Here is a 15,951-nt window from a genome sequence, read left to right on the forward strand (position 1 = left end):
CCCACAGGAAATCTGAGGATGCGGAGGCTATGCAGGGGTGGACGGGAAAGCCGTTTCTGCGGGCCAGGGTTGGAAGACAGCAGCCACAGGTCGGGAGGGCTGGGGCTGGTTGCTGAGACAGCTGCCACCCACGCGCCCGCCACCAGCTCATGTTTCTGGGCCCAGGGCTTTGCTTGTGCGGTGCCCTCTGCCTGGGATGCCCTTCACCGCCGTCTCTGTCTGGCTGGACACCGAGAGCCTTTCACTAACGCCCCTTTCCCTCCCCAGCCCCGTGTGCCCCCCATTGCCAATCCCATCAGCCTGCCGATGCCCACCTCTGCCTCCCCTGGCTTGGGAGTGGCTCAAGGGCAGAAGTCGGGTCTGCTTTCTCTTTGCATCATCAATACCCAACACAGGCTGGGCACCGAGCAGGCACCTGGCCAGGACTGTTTGGTCGGGGGGGGGGGCTGTCAGGCTATGGACCCGATTCCCGGGGGGGCCTACTTGGAGAGGAAGGTGCCTTCCATGTCACAGCATAGGGTCTGGGGGGGGATCATGGGCCCCTGGGGCAGGGAGGCCAGGAGCTCCTGGTGGGGAGGCCCAGCTCCATCGGGCTGGACCTCAGTGGCCCCCTCTGAAAAGAGATTCATGGCCACTGCCTCAGCTACCTGGTAGCAATAAGCTTTGGGGACCAAATTAGTGGGCCGATGTGAAGATGTTCTGGAAACTACAGCATGCTTGGTAAGAGGAGGGTATTTACAGGTGAGACCCAGAGGCCAAAGATAATAACATATAATAACAAGATATTGTTGTTATATCATGTGTGTGTGTGTATAAATAATGTGTGTGTTTATATGTGTGTGTATGTGTGTGTATATATGTGTGTGTGTGTGCATATATAGAAAGATAATAACATACGAGTAACAACAAGCAGAGCTACTGTAGGATGAGCAGTCACTCTGGGCAGCCCCGCACTCAATATTGGTCCGCTCTACCCCACCGGATCCTCGCAAACCCCCTGTGAGGGAGGTACTATTATCATCCCCATATTTCCTGTGGAAAACCAAGGCCTAGAGAAGTGGCCCAAGGCCCTGCTGCTGTCAGGTGGGAAGGCAGACTCCAGTCTGCAGACCGTCCAGCTCCAGAGCCCGCGTTCGCACCTGCTGGGTCGAGGCCACCTAGCAGGGCGTTCTTGCACTCACGCATTCAGCAAACGGTTATTTGCTATCTGCCGGGCCCTGGGCCAGATTCTGACACTGTGATTCTTCACTGAGTCCCTGAGCTCCAGAATTGTGTGGGTGTGGAAGAGTGAGGGGAAGGAGCCCCCTCCACGTGCCAGGTACTATATATATGAGGTGCTGGACAGTGACGTAGCCAAGGCTGGAGCCCCGGTCTCCTGAACCCCAGCTCTCTCTACCACCCCCTCAAACAGACGTGCCTGACAGGCCTGGGGCTCGCAGCCTGGCTTCTTGGATTAAAAGCCAGATGCTCCACAGGCTGAGTCCTCCGGAGGAGACAGAGAGCGACGGGAGGGTCTGTTGTCATGAGCTCTAGGATGACATGAGTTACACTGCCATCCCACCATGGCCCTAAAAACCCTCCAATGACTCTCACTGTCCACAGCAGAAAGACCAAACTCCTTAAAATAGTGGCAGCGCCTTTGCATCTCCCCAGCCCTGCCCCAGGGTGAACTATAAGCTCCCGCCATGGTGGACACCTTGACCCTAACCACGGTCCACTCACCTGCCTGCGGTTCACTCTGTCCTCAGCTCTTCTCTACCACCTCCTTCACTCCTGGCCATCTTACTGTTGTTGCTTCCTCCTGGAAGCCCTGTCTAATCCCACAGCAGCTGCCATACCCCTGTCCTGCGCTCCCCAAGAGAGCACCCATTACCCAGATCCTGGCTGGCTTTCTACACATCTGTTTCCCACAGACCTGGGCACTTGGCAGGGGGCTTTTCTCAGACTCTGGCCTGTTGTTGAGTGATTTGGGGGGGTGGGGGCGAATCCCAGTCACCCAGTGACAGGTCATCAGAACAAACAAAATGAGCTTATAGAGGGCAATCTTATGTTCCGTATCATTACCAAACTTGAAAAAAATTACAATGGCTTTGGAAACCATATAACGTGTGTCTGGCACTATCTCAGTTTGGGGATTATCGAGGCCCACAGTCCTGGTGGCAGGCAGGGCGGTGGGGAGCAGGCCCCCCTCGATATTGGTGGTCTGGGCACCGTCTTATCACCACACAAACGCAGAGCAACTCAACAGTTTCAGGAGCAGCCTGGCCACAAGTTTACTGAGCTGACACCACTAAATCGCTATCAGGACCTGAGGCCACACCAGCCAGGTGTGGTCACCAGCCCAGGCAGGCCAAATGCTGCCAGGACACAGATCTGCTGGGGAGCCAGGTGACAGCCTAGCTTGGGGTCTCCCAGAATCTAGTGCGAACTCTGGCCTTGGGCATGTGACTTCACCTCTCTAGGCCTGCCTCAGTTTCCTCCTCTGAAAAGTGGGGGCAATAACAGACTCTGACAGATAGGCCCTTGGGAGGCTTCATACATGGAAGATGTTGAGCCCCATTCCTGGCTCTTAGTAGGCCTCTAAGAGAACTTAGCACTCCATAAGTGTGTTATTATCGTTAGGAGGGACTTCGGCTAATGCTGGACCTCAGTAGGGACAGTGGTCTCCAAGGTGGCATCACTGGCTTCAATCTCTGTGGGCTGCCTGGCCAGGTCACCGATGTTCAGTGGGGGACATTGTAGGGAAGGAGACTTGAGCTCAACTGAGGGAAGCACTTGCTCAAAACCCAAGCTGCCTGGAGGGGAGCTCCGTCTGCCGAGAAGCAGCAAGCTCCCCATGACTGCAGGTGCACACGTGACAGCTCACCTGGTCCCTCCCACCGCTCACCTGGCTCTTCTCCACTCAGTCACTGGCCACACCCAGCCCTTCCCACCTGGGCCTTGTGGCTTCCAGAAGACCTCCGTGATGCTGGCCCCAGAAATGCCATCCCTTACTGGCCCTGTGAAATGCCCACGCATCCCTCCTGGCGGGGACCCTGGTGAGGACACGGCCCGCTGCTCCAGGGACAGCCACAAGGAAGGCTCCCCTCATCCCATTGGCCCTGGGCCTTTCTCTGGGACCCCAACCCCAACCCTGCCACCAAGCACTCACCCTTGAGGATTCCAGGAAGAGAATGTGAACTTCAAGGGTGGCATTGGGGACCTGAGCCACGCAGCCCTTAGAAACCTGACTCGTAATGTATGTCACCTCGGCGTCCACAGGCTGTAGGTCACAATGGACTGTTTCTGCAAGACCTGTTGGGGAAGCACATCCAGAGAGAGCACCAGGTGAGAATACGGTGGTGACAGTCACTCCCAAGTTCCGAATGCCTAGCGCTTGGCACTGGCTTAGGGCTTTCTGCATCCCCACAACTACCCTACAAGGTGGATATCATTATAACCATTCCACAGATGGAGGAACTAAGGCTCAGGAAGGAAAAGTCTCTTGCCCCAGGTCACAGTGTGACTAGGGGTAGGGCCGACAGATAAAACGCAGGATAGCCGGTTAAATTTGAATAAATAAAAACGATTAATTTTTAAAAGTATAAGTATATCCCAACTATTGCATGGGACATACTTACACCAAATTTTTTTTTCACTGTTTATCTGACACTCAAATTTAACTGGGCATCCTATATTCTTATTTGCTACATCCCGCAACCCTAGCTGTGGGGCTGAGCTCACAGGTGCACACACCCAAGCCTCCTGGCTGGTTCACTCCGAAGGGAGACAAGAGCTAAGATTGGGAGAGGAAAACTTCCCAAAACTTCCCCTCCTGCGCCTCGGGGAGGCTGGGAGGAATGGGGCCAAGGAGGGTTGAGTCTCCTGGCCCCAAGGGAGGGAGCGAGCCAGAAGGGCGGCCCGGGTTCAGAGGGCGGCTGTGGGAGGAGGCCTGGGCCACGGGGCCTGCTCCAGGGCTGCTCGGAAACGCAGGTCCTGAGGGAAGGCAATGGAATTTCACCCTGACCCAGCAGAGGAGGAAGAGGAAATGAGGCCCCTACACCTCGTCCTCAGGAATGTGCCGAGGAAGGGGGGGCTCCAGAGGAGGGAAGGAGGACAGAGAAGGGGAGACTGTTTGGAAGTTTGTGTCTCCATCTTGTCGCGCTCACTTCCTGTTTTCTTGGAGATCAAAGATGGGCGCGGAGGGGCTGGCCGCACGTCCAGCCGTCGCCAGCTCAGAGGAGGGGGGTAGGGAGGCTTCTTCCGAGTCCCAGGCTATCGGGCCGTCTTTTTCCTAAGCCAGCCTTGCTGGGCTCAGGGCCCCCGGAGGTCAGAGGAGGACTTAAGATGGCCGTCCCTGGCCGCGGCCACACCACCCGCCCCAGCACCTTGGGAGGGATAACTTCAGGACTAGGACGTTTGGCGACTACGGGGGCCCAGACCTTGTAAGTCCTTGCCCTGGCCCTGTCCTGTGTGCAAGGGTCACAGTGCAAGTGTCCTTTGGCATTGTGATTCAAGACAAGGTCCCTGGAGCCAGGCCGACCTGGGTTTGAATCTCAGGCCCGCACTTACTGGCTATGTGGTTTTGGTGAGCGATTTCACCACTTTGGGCTTCAGTCTCCTCATCTGTGAAAGGACAGTTAGAACCCACAGAGGTTGTTGGGAGGACTCCATGAGAACAGGGCATATGGCGGTTCTTTGGGTTACCATTATTTGATTGACTTCAGTCACTGGAGAAGAATGGACTCTCTTAGGGGGTAGGGGTGAAGTGGTGGGATGGGGCGGTCTGCAGGTCCGTGGTGTCCCAGGCCAGCAGCCCCCCTCATCCCAGCAGACCCAAGGGCTGACACCATCTCCTGCTGTCCCACCCCCTGGTGACCCACTAAGCCCCTCAGTGCTCCCCACCCCCTCCCTCCCTTTCCCTCTCAGCGAACACAGACTTCTTGGCTGCTACCTGGTCTAAACCCTTCCTATACAGATGGGGAGACTGAGGCCCGGAGAGGCGGGATGTGCCAGAGTCACACAGCACGTGGCTGACCAGGCTGGGCCTCGGACCCACCTCTCTCTGCATGACCCGGGGTCTGGCCTGCAGATTAGTGCAGTGCCTTCCTCCTTTCCTCCGGACTTTCCCTGCCCCCTCCCCAGACTTCCAGGAACCCCAGTTCCTCCTGGATTGCCTGGGCCGCCTGGGGCCACCTCCTCCATGCCGTCAGCGGGAGAGGCCACGGGCCTGGCCATTATGTAATGATCAGATAACAGGCCAGGCTGGGAGATCAGATAAGAGGTCCATTTATTTTGGGGCCTTTTCGAATCCTGGCTGCCCCCACCCCGCAGACGAGAATGGGGAGACAGGAGGGAGTATGACGCCCGGGCCTGTCTCCCGGAGCCGGAGGCGGGCCCAGACAGAGCTGAAAACAATCCCCTGGCACCAAGGGAAACGCCAGGGCCTCCCGGGACCCGGGTTGGAGGAGGCGCCGCTAGGGGCCTGGGTGACCCGGCCCGAGTGAGAGACCCAGGAGCCACCCCCCCGCCTCTGTCCCCTTCCTCCTCCCCCCCCCACCCAGGAGCATAGAGCCACCTCGGGGCTTTCTGCCTGGCCACCCCAGCACCTTGAAAGGCCACAGAGAATAACGGTCAAGGAGAGCAACTCCAGAACCAGACGGCCCGGGTCAAATCCCAGCGCTACCCCTCAAAACAATGGTCACCTTGAGCAAAAGCCCAACTTCTCTGAGTCTCAGTTTCCCCATTTGCAAAACAGCTTGCATCACGCTTACTGAGAGCCAGATACTGTTGCGAGGCTTGACACGAGTTCATTCATTTGATCCTGGCAGCAGCCCTACAGGTGGGTATTCTTATTGGAACCATGTGACACCTGGAGAGACAAGATCCACCAGGTACAAGAATTTGCCCGAGGTCGCCCAGCTATTACGTGTCAGGGTCTGTATTTGCAGCTGGGCATCCGCCTGGTACCCAGTAAGCGTTCTGAACACAGTGGCTGTGATTACTTCCTAATACAAGGGCAGAGCCTTTCCCACAGGCTTTCTCTGTTTTTTCTCTTCTTCAATCACCCAGCTATCCATCCACCCTTTGCTCCTTTCAGGGTCCCATTATAGCCTCCCAGATGTCCCAGCATCCAACTCAGTCACCCCCCAGCAAGTCCTCAAGGTTCCCATCTCCAGTCTTCCCGGTGGCTCCTCAGTGCCCGCAGGGTCAAGTCCACACTCCACCACCTAACATGGAATTAAAAAGTGCAGGGATCTGGGGCACGTAGGTAGCTCAGTCGGTTAAGCATCTGCCTTTGGCTCAGGTAATGACCCCAGGGTCCTGGGATCGAGCCCCACATCGGGCTCCCTGCTCAGTGAGGGGTCTGCTTCTCCCTCTGCCACTCCTCCTGCTTGTCTTCTCTCCCTCAAATAAATAAATAAAATCTTAAAAAAAAAAAAAAAAGTGCAGGGGCGCCTGGGTGGCTCAGTCGTTAAGTGTCTGCCTTTAGCTCAGGTCATGATCCCAGGGTCCTGGGATGGAGCCCTGCATCGGGCTCCTTGCTTAGTGGGGAGCCTGCTTCTCCCTCTCCCTCTGCCGCTCCCCTTGCTTGTGCTCTCTCAAATAAATGAATAAAATCTTAACAAAAGTGCAATGATCTGATGGATGCCAAGGTTCAGATCCTGATTCTGCCACCTTCCAGCTTCCTCTCTGTGCCTCAGTGTTATTAACTGTACAATGAGGATGATGGCAACCCCAATAGCTTCCTCATCGAGTTGCTGCGAATGTTGGTCGGATGATACCTGCACAGCGCTCAGCAGACTTGTGATCCATGAAGAGGCTCAGGACTGGCAAGTGCTCTCATGAGAACTTATGCACACTGGGGAGAGGTGAGCTCTTCCTCCAAACACACCTCATGCCCTGCGGCTGCCCTGCTCGCTCCCAGACCAATGGTCTTCCTTTACTTGACCTCTTGGTCAACTTCTGTTCAACCTTCAAAACCCTATTGTGAACGTCGTCTTGTCGGGACTGATCTGGTGGCACTCTAGCTGGGAGGGCCAGTGTCAGGGCAAGAAGGGGACCAAACCTCATCTCCCCACAGGCAGTATGATGCGATGGTTCGACCCAGGGCGCAAGCCCCAGCTGCTCCTTCCTGGGCTGTTACTTGGGCAAATTTCTTCACCTGCCTGTGCCCCAGCCTCCTCAGCTATGCCATGGGGGAGACAGGAGTGGGCTTTTGTGAAGGTTAAGTCTGAGGGTGCACATCAGGCTGAGAGCGGTGTGTGGCAGAGTGCGAGCTGAATCAGTGTCAGCGGTGACATTTGCCTCTTCACCCCCATCCCTACCCCACGTATGAAGTCAGCTCAGCCCTGGAGGATGGTCCTCTTCAGCCTCCAGGGCTGATGTCCCAAAGCCGGGGCTGGAGCTGGGTCTTAGTGTCACTCTCCGTCTGGCTGAGATGAGAGAGAATCTCAACGGTCATGTCCCCACAGTCCCCAGGGGCTCATCTCTCCTGGCTCACACAGCTCCTCTTTTACCTCCTGGCAAATGGGAAGCTGCCCTGAAGTGCGGGCTCTAAGAGATGGGTATTTGCGGTCTCTGTCCAGTGTCACTTGTCCCCTCTCCGGAGAGGCCCAGATCCCCACACAGGTGGTAGGCAGCACAGGGCTCCAAGTCCCGCCTCTGTCCCTCCAGCGAAGGCTTGTCCACACTCCACAAACACGCTTTGATCCCAGCCACCCAACATGAGCCTCAAATCCCAGCACCCCCACTTCTGGGACTCTATCCAAGTGAAATACTCCAAAATACAGGAAGAGGTGCATGTACCAAAAACGTGCACGGTGGTGGTATTTATAACTAGCCTCAACGGGGAAACCACCTAGATATTCAACAATAAGGGATTTGTTAGACAAACGACGGGATGGCACATCTAAGGGACAGAATATTCTGGAACCACAAGGGGATGGTTATGGAGTCTACATGACAACATAGAAACCTTCTGGGTCATAAGAAGGGTCCCCCAAGACTCCCAGATGTTGATCCATCTGCATTAAAATTACCTTAAAGAGCTAGACAAAAACTAGTAGGCAATCCACCTAACAATGCTTATGTTAATGAAGGAACTTGGGAAGTGATTTTTTTTTTCTTCTTCTTACCTGTTTTCTTTGAGGAGTAGACTTAAATGACTATATAATTAAACTGCTCTTTAAAAATCTACGTTTGCCCCTGCTCAGCAGGGAGTCTGCTTCTCCCTCTGACCCTCCTCCCTCTCGTGCTCTCTCTCATTCTCTCTCTCGCAAATAAAAATCTACGTTTGCTCTTTAAAAAAATATCCCAACGTGGCAAAAAAGTGTCTTTAGAGACAATTCCCCAGAGAAAGCTTGTGCTGGAGAACAGAGACGTCGGGATTGTCCCCACGTGTACCGTGCACTGTTCCTATTTTTTTTTAAGATTTTATTTATTTGACACACACAGAGAGAAAGAGATAGTGAGAGAGAGAGAGCACAAGCAGAGGGAGTGGCAGGCAGAGGGAGAGGGAGAAGCAGGCTTCCCACTGAGCAGGGAGCCCAATTCAAGACTCGATCCCAGGACCCTGGAATCATGACCTGAGCTGAAGGCAGACGCTTAACCGACTGAGCCACCCAGGTGCCCCTGTTTCTATTTTATTCTGACAGTAATGGAGTCGCTGCTTTTGGAGCACCTAACGCTGGGTCCCAGACATCTGTCCACAGTAGTATAGATACAAATTCAGCTCTTTCTCGGTTTCGGCTGCATGGTATTTCACCGAATACTAATTCTTTTGCTAGGGCCCAGGCTGATGGACATTTGGGTGGTTTCCAGTTGGGTTTTTGTTACAGGCACCTATGGACTATATGGATCTTGACAGACTTGGGCAAGTAACTCCAAAAGGCTGAAGGTTGAGCCGGTACACAGGTTAGGGTTTTAAGAGATTCGGCCAAGCTGTGTTCCCAGAAGGCTGGACCATTCTTGGACCTGTTTTGGACCCATTTTTACCCTCTCCGGCCTGATTGAGGATGCCTGGGTCACTCCCACCCCACCCCCCCGTGTGGAGATCTGGGTTCCACACCCTGACCAGGGCCTCTGTCTGCCCTCCATGGGCCTCAGTTTCCCAGACTGTCAAAGAGTTGGGCTGGATGGTTTGGAATGTCCTTGAACCCTATGATCACTGGGGTACTGGTACCCACTCCCAGGAGCAGATTGATAAATTATCAGTTTTTCCAACTGGCTATTAAACACAGCCATTATTAAAAATTAAATTTTGGGGGGCACCTGGGTGGCTCAGTAGGTTAAGCATCTGCCTTCAGCTCAGGTCATGATCCTAGAGTCCTGGATCGAGACCCACATTAGGCTCCCCGCTCAGCGGGGAATCTGCTTCTTCCTCTCCCTCTGCCCCTTCCCCTGCTCGTTCTTTCTCTCTCTCTCTCTCTCAAATAACATCTTTTTTAAAAATTGAATTTGGGGGCAACTGGCTGGCTCAGTCAGTGGAGCATGTGACTCTTGAACTCGGGGTTGCAGTTTCGAGCCCCACATTGGGTGTAGCGATTACTTAAAAAAAATAAAATCTTGGGGCACCTGGGTGGCTCAGTTGGTTGAGCATCTGCCTTCGGCTCAGGTCATGATCCCAGGGTCCTGGGATTGAGCCCCGCATGGGGCTCTCTGCTTGGCAAGGGGGCTGGTTCTCCCTCTCCCTCTGCCTGCTGCTCTGCCTACTTGTGCTCTCTGTGTCAAATAAAATATTTAAAAAATAAATAAAATCTTAAAAAAATTAAATTGTATAAGCTTAAAAATAAATTGTATTTTTAAAAAGGTAATAAATATCAAAACTCATTACTTCCTAATTATTTTACTCCATTTTACTATATTCTATGCTCTTGAGGTCAGATGTCTGTTGCATCTGTGTGGTACAAATATTGGACAAAGGTCCTGGGGACACAGCATCCCAACCGCAAGCTTGGTGAGCTGGTAGCTTGAAATTAGCCATGTGGGAACATTTATACCCTGGACATTAACAAATACTATCCCCAACGCCCTCCACCCCTGTTGTTCATTATTTGCCAGCACACCACTGCCTTCCATCCTATAAAACCAGATCCTAAAGATCTACAGGGATCTTTCTCTGATGACGACAAAGATGGCAGTGTTATCAAGCTAGAAATGTGGGAGAGGTGGGAGAAAGGCAGGGCAGCCTGGAGGCCTATCGAGGAGCTCAGGTGGGCTTCTGTCTGAGCTGTGTGAACTTGGCAGATCACAGCGTCCACTTCCTATCCTGTAAGATGGGGAGATACAGGCAGCCATCTTGCGGGGTTGCCGGGAGTTATATGGGGGCAGGGGGGTGCACACTACACGTGGTTAGGAGCCCACAAGTCTAGGGTCAAATCTGTGCTAGGTCACTTAGTGTCTGCGACAGTTTCCTGTGATCAGTGAGGCAGTCGTAGGGGTTTAGAGACCAAGGACCAGGGGCTTTAAAATGCCACAAGGTGGGATCAGGTAAGGGGGTGGCCACTGTTGTGCTCTTCCCCTATGTTTTCCCTTCACCCCCAACACCAGATTCTTTAGAGAGTTTCTGGATGTGCCGTGGGTGAAGGGGTGCCCATAGGGCTGTCCCGTGGCTTTAGGTGGGTGAGGGGCGGACACAGCAAGGCCCACATGAGTGGGATGAAGATCTGGGAGTCCCTAGCTCCTCATGGCCTCTCATCTGGTCAGTTTCGGAAGGCCGCAGAGCCATGACCGCCTGGAAGAACCCCCAGGCTGAGCCGCCCCTGCAGAACCCTTAGTCTGGGCCTGTGTCCCCACCCTGCCGCATCTTGAGGAAGCGAGGGTAAGTCGAGGCAGAGAGAGAGCGCTAAGTTCAAGAATGTTCTGTGTGCCGCTCACAGGCCCTGGGGAAGTGAGAGGCAGGAATTTAAAGCTAATCATAAAGCCACAATAACAACAGAGAATCCTCCAGCCTGCTCTGGACCTCTACAAGCAGGCCCTCACCGCCACCCCCCGCAACAGCCCCAGAGGAGCTCCATTCCCATCCCCGCTTTGCTCAGTGGCCCAAAGGCAGTCCCCCAATATCACACCGCGAGGAAGTAACCATGAGAGATTTGAACCAAGAGCCCTAGTGCTGACTGTGAATCCACACGCCCTCCTTCCCACAGGTTCCTCAGATGGGAACCTTAAGGCCCAGAGAGGGCAGGAGACCCTCCCAGGGCTGCACAGCACTCTGGGACCTGGGCTTCCTGGGGGAGAAACTGGACATAGCTGGGAGGGCAGAGGCCAGGGGCCGGGGTTAAGGCAAATAACTCATGCCCATTTGCTTGAGACGTTTAGGGCTGAAAGTTCTTTGTCTTGCCAAACCGGGGTGGTTGGTCACCCTACGGTGTCCACCTTGGGCTGTCCAAACCCCCCAGGACAGCCCCACTGGGCATGAGGTCAGGACGAGGGTAGAGGCCGGGAACACCTGGGGCCGAGTCTCCCCACCCGGGGTCCCTGGACACCTACTTGTGGGCCTGAGGCTGCAGACGGCCAGCAGTAGGGCAACGACGGGGGGAAGCGAGCGGGGGTCCATGCTGTCCACCAGGGGGTCTGTGCGCTGGGCCTTATCCGGTGTCCAGGGGCAGGGCTGCGGGCGGGCGTGGGGGCCGGCGTGGGCGCGAGCGGGGACCCAAGGGGAACAGGCGGCCGGAGCGGCGGCGTCCCTGCTCCAGCCTTCTGAGGTGGCGGCCGAGGGGTCAGGAGAAGTGGGCACGGGGGCGCAGGGCCGGGCCGGGGGTCGCTGGCCGAAGGGTGAGCGGGGAGGGGGTGCTGGGCTCCTGCGGACGGCAGCTGCGGCGGCAGTCCCGGCCTGGGGATGCGGATGGAGGCTGGGTATGACCGGCAGCAGAGGGGAGCTCCCGGCTCATCCAGCCTGGCCCGGGGAGGCAGGAAATGCGCTTCCTTAGAGAAGGGGCCGGGCCAGGCGGCCTGCCAGGCGGGGAGAGGAAGTGCCACGGGCTTTGTCGCTGGGTGGGGGGCCCTGTGGGGGGGGGGGGGCAGTGGGGTGGGAGGGCCCAGGCTCCAGGCTCGTCTCCTCACACACCCCACCCTCTCCAGGGCCGGCTGGTGGGGCATATCTGGCAGCCCCCAGGGGGCAGATGAAAACAATCACCCTAACAGCCCACCAAGGAGACTTTTCAGAGGCCAGGCCCTGACCAAGGAGGCTCAGGTGGAGCTCATAGCCCCTTGAACTCAGTTGCTCCCATTTTGCAGATGAGAAAACAGAGGCCTGATGGGGTGAGATAATTGGCCCCAAAAGATGGTGGAGCTGGGATTCAAACAGGTGTCATCAGGCACCAAAAGTGGCTTATATAAGCCTAATACTGGCTCATCATTCCTTGCTTTGCAGGCAGGGAAACTGAGGCCCCGGATGGGGAAGGAACACTCCCAAATGGCAGCTGGGGCTGAGGTCTCAGGGCCCAGGGAGGACAGGGGAACGTTGGGTCTGCCCCCTCCATGGGTGGAAAATCCTCCAGGGACATAGGACAGCCCCAGATGAAAGAGGGACTCTCTTTAACGGCGTTTCTGAAGTCAGATGGCCCTGGGTTCAAAGCCCTGCTCTCCTTGCTCTGAGCTACGAGACCTCGAGCAAGGTTCCACAACCTTCGGTCACCCTGTTTGTAAATTGGGCACAGTGGTGCTTTCTTGGCCAGGCTGCTGTGAGCTTTGGGGAGGTGCAGGCACTATGGCGCTGAGCTTGGGCCCGGCCCAGGAAGCACTCCCCCCATCAATGTTCCCTCAGCCTGGGAGAAAATGCCAGAACTGCCCCTTGTTCATTCTGCAAACAGTAAGTGCCAACTGTGTGCACGCCAAGGTGTTGGCCCCGGGTAGCACCTCGGGTCAGGCCAAGGGAGCTCAGAGGAAGCAGCCTGAGCTGCCTGGCCTCTGAAGGACTGGGTGAGTCGGGGGAGAGGCATAGAAGAAGGGGGTAAAGAAGGTACATTGGGCAGGGGACCAGCCCCAGCAAAGGCGCAGAGGCAGGAAGTGGTTGGACCACTGCGGGACATGCAGGGGGTGTGGTGGGGACAGGAAGCCTGGAGAGGCAGACTCTGGCCCAGCTCTGGGAGGGCGGGGGTGTCTTGAATGAAGGCCAGGGGGTATCATGGAGGGCTCTGGGGCAGAAGGTGCTGGCTTTGAGAAGACAAATCGTGCTATGAGCTGGCGGGACCCACAGACGGGATGGACCGGGAGGCCCTTCTCTTTATCCTTGTCCTGGGTCACAGATGGAGAAATGGAGGCCCAGGGAGGGAGGAGAAGGCGGGAGCCCTGGGTGCCTCCGGACGGAGCAGAGCAGGAGTGTGTTTGTCTCTGCAGGAGCTGAGAGGGGGTGGGAAGGGCGGGCGTGGCTCCTTGGGTGGGGTTTGGGGGAAGGTTCGCTGCCCAGCCCTGGAGCTGCCTGGCCAGGCATGGGTGTGGGTCACGGGAGCCCCGGGCCTCCATGTCCTGCAAGCGGGAAGGCCGTGATGGGGAGGATGGGGCCATCCCACGAGCGGCAGCTTCTCTGCCTGTTCCTGGGGGCGCAGAGATGGGGAGGTGGGCACCCCCAGGCAGAGGGCGGGAATGATGGAGGGGGCTGTGAGGATCCCCCCCCCGCCCCAGGCCCTCAGAACAGGGTCTGTACCTCAGGGACAGTTAATCCAGCCCCAGGGGCTGAACTCCCCAGGGCACCAGGCCCCGCCCTAGGCTGTCACCTTATCAGCTCTGAATCCTCACAGCCACCCCTGGAGGCCAGTGACATTAAACCATTTACGGAAGAGGAACCCCAGGCTCCCTGGAGTTTACGTGACCCCCAGCAGGAAAGTGGAGACCTCAGGGCTGCCTGGCTCCAAGCTCACCTCCTTCTCTGCTACATGTGGAGAAGACCCATGTCGCCGTGGCTGCGGGTGTCACAGGGTGAGGAGCATCCGGGGCCATAGCAGGGACCCCATGGGAGGCTCTCCCCAAAACGTCCTCCCTCCCACTTCCCCCCATGCTGCACAATCCATCGCCATGCACGTTCTAAACAAGACCCACTGGATTCTCTAGAAAGCAGGGGAAGCTATAGGCAGACCCAAGGAAGAACTTCCAGGGACAGAAAAAACTACAGGCAGTTACAGGAGGGCCTGGAGCCCTGACCCCGGAGACCTTGTGGCGGAAGAAAGAGATTGGGACCCCCCAGTTGTGGAGAGGAGGTCACCCCGGGCCTCCCCACCACGCCCTAGCCTGTGTGGAGTCCTGTTGTGTGAGTCTCTCCACTTGACTAGAAGCCCCCTGAGGGGGGACTTTGATACGTCTACACTGCTATGGCCCCAGCACAGAGCCCGGGACCCTCTGGGCCTTAAGATATCTTTATTGAAAGCACGAAGTACCCAGGAAGGTAAGGCAAGAGTGGGGGCCATGGAGGCACAGGGAAACTGAGGTACAAAGAGGCAGGTCTTGCTAGTCTTCCCAGTGGAAAAGGCCGGTCCTCGTCTGGGTCGCCTGTCGCTGGGAAGCTTGATGGTCATATGGTCTCACAGCTGGGGACAGACCTTGGGTTGGCTATCTTCCATCTCCATCTCGATGGACACATCTACTGCCTCTCATCCCCCTCAGCCCTGCACAGATAACAGGGAGGGAGAAGGAGGAGGGGGGGGGTTTCATTCTTCTGGCTCTTTCCCTGTGGAATCACTGTAAATTAGTGGCCTCCCTCCCCTGAAGGCCACAGCCCTGACCAGGCCCTCTCCAGGCCAAGGGTGGTCATGGCCCACACTGCTGTCCCTTGTGGTTTCCCTACACCCTGTCCACACCTGGGTAAACAGACCCTTCATTAAATTCTCAAATTATCCCACTGGAGCGTGCCATCTGTTTCCTGTATGGGCTCTGACTGATACAAATGTTTTCAGGTGCCGCCTCGCCACACGCCAAGGAGACATGTGGCCAATGGCCAGGGCCCTGTGCCCCGACCCCACAGTGGGCAGGTGCACAGATTCTGCTCCTTCCTCCTCCTGGCTGGCTGGGAAGGCCAGGGCTACAGGAAGGGACGGAGCACGTCTACCCTGGCCACTAGCCACAGGAGGAATTTTAGGCAGTCCCTGGGGAACCCCCCAGGCGGCTGTCTGTCTCCAGCACCGGCCTGGAGCCAGGGGCTGCTGAGGACATCAGGGCCAAACCCACAAGGACAAGGGAGAAAGTGGGTACACAGGAAAGAGAGCACGGGACTGGGAGTCAGGGTATCCGGGCTCTGTCTCAGGTGGCCTTAGGCAAGCCCTTTCTATGCTCTGGGTCTCATCTTTCTTCATCTGCACATGGGAGGACAGCCTGCTGGCCTGGAGAAGCTTAAAGTCCAGGACCAGAATCGGAATCACTCCACCATTAACCAGCGTGTCCAGTCCTGTGCCAAGTGCCAACTTACAGCCACCTAATGGCGTGAGACTGTCATGTATCCATTTTACAGTGCAGGAAACTGAGACTCAAGCGTGCATGACAACAGGGCTGGGGAGAAGCAGAGGCTAATAATTCAGGTCTGAGCCCGTAGTTCATCCCTTAGCTTCCAGAACATTCCGTCTTGTTCTTCCCCCTTCCCTGGTCACATTTTCGGCCTCCTTACTCATTCCTCCTCAGCCTCCCAGGCTTGGCCCCTGGGCCTCTTCCCTTCTCTGTTTACCCTCGTTCCCAGGTCAGGTTTTCACAAACCTTTGGGACCATGACCTTGTGTCCCAGCACAAACCCTGGGACTCAGGCTCAAACAATCGCAACGTTCTGTGAACATATATATGCCCTTACAATATGCATTCATCTTGTCTCATTTCCTTTCAAATACTGATCACAAGCCACTGTATCGATTTCATCACCCACCAGCGGGTCTTGGCCATAAAACATGATGCCTTGCTTCCCTGCTATTCCAGCTGTGGTCTTAGCATCTCCTGAGAGCTTCTCTCTGACCCTGCCCCAGACCTGCTGACTCAGAACCTGCATTTTACCAAGACC

At 56.0% G+C, this 15,951-nt stretch overlaps 1 protein-coding gene across 2 annotated transcripts in view; it reads right to left on the reverse strand.

The window, feature by feature from the left end:
* The window catches only part of ENG (endoglin), a 33,227-nt gene extending 21,334 nt beyond the window's left edge, over positions 1-11,893 (reverse strand). For both annotated transcript variants that reach the window (XM_032418762.1, XM_032418761.1), the window contains exons 1-2: positions 11,470-11,893; positions 3,152-3,294 (exon numbers count right to left, since the gene is read on the reverse strand). In XM_032418762.1, the coding sequence (XP_032274653.1) occupies positions 3,152-3,294; positions 11,470-11,536 (210 nt within the window). In that variant the 5' untranslated portion in view covers positions 11,537-11,893. The remainder of the gene's footprint in view (positions 1-3,151; positions 3,295-11,469) is intronic.
* Positions 11,894-15,951: the final 4,058 nt, after the last annotated feature.

Source organism: Phoca vitulina, unplaced genomic scaffold (genome assembly GCF_004348235.1).
Source record: "Phoca vitulina isolate PV1807 unplaced genomic scaffold, GSC_HSeal_1.0 scaffold21, whole genome shotgun sequence".
Taxonomy (NCBI): Eukaryota; Metazoa; Chordata; class Mammalia; order Carnivora; family Phocidae; genus Phoca; species Phoca vitulina.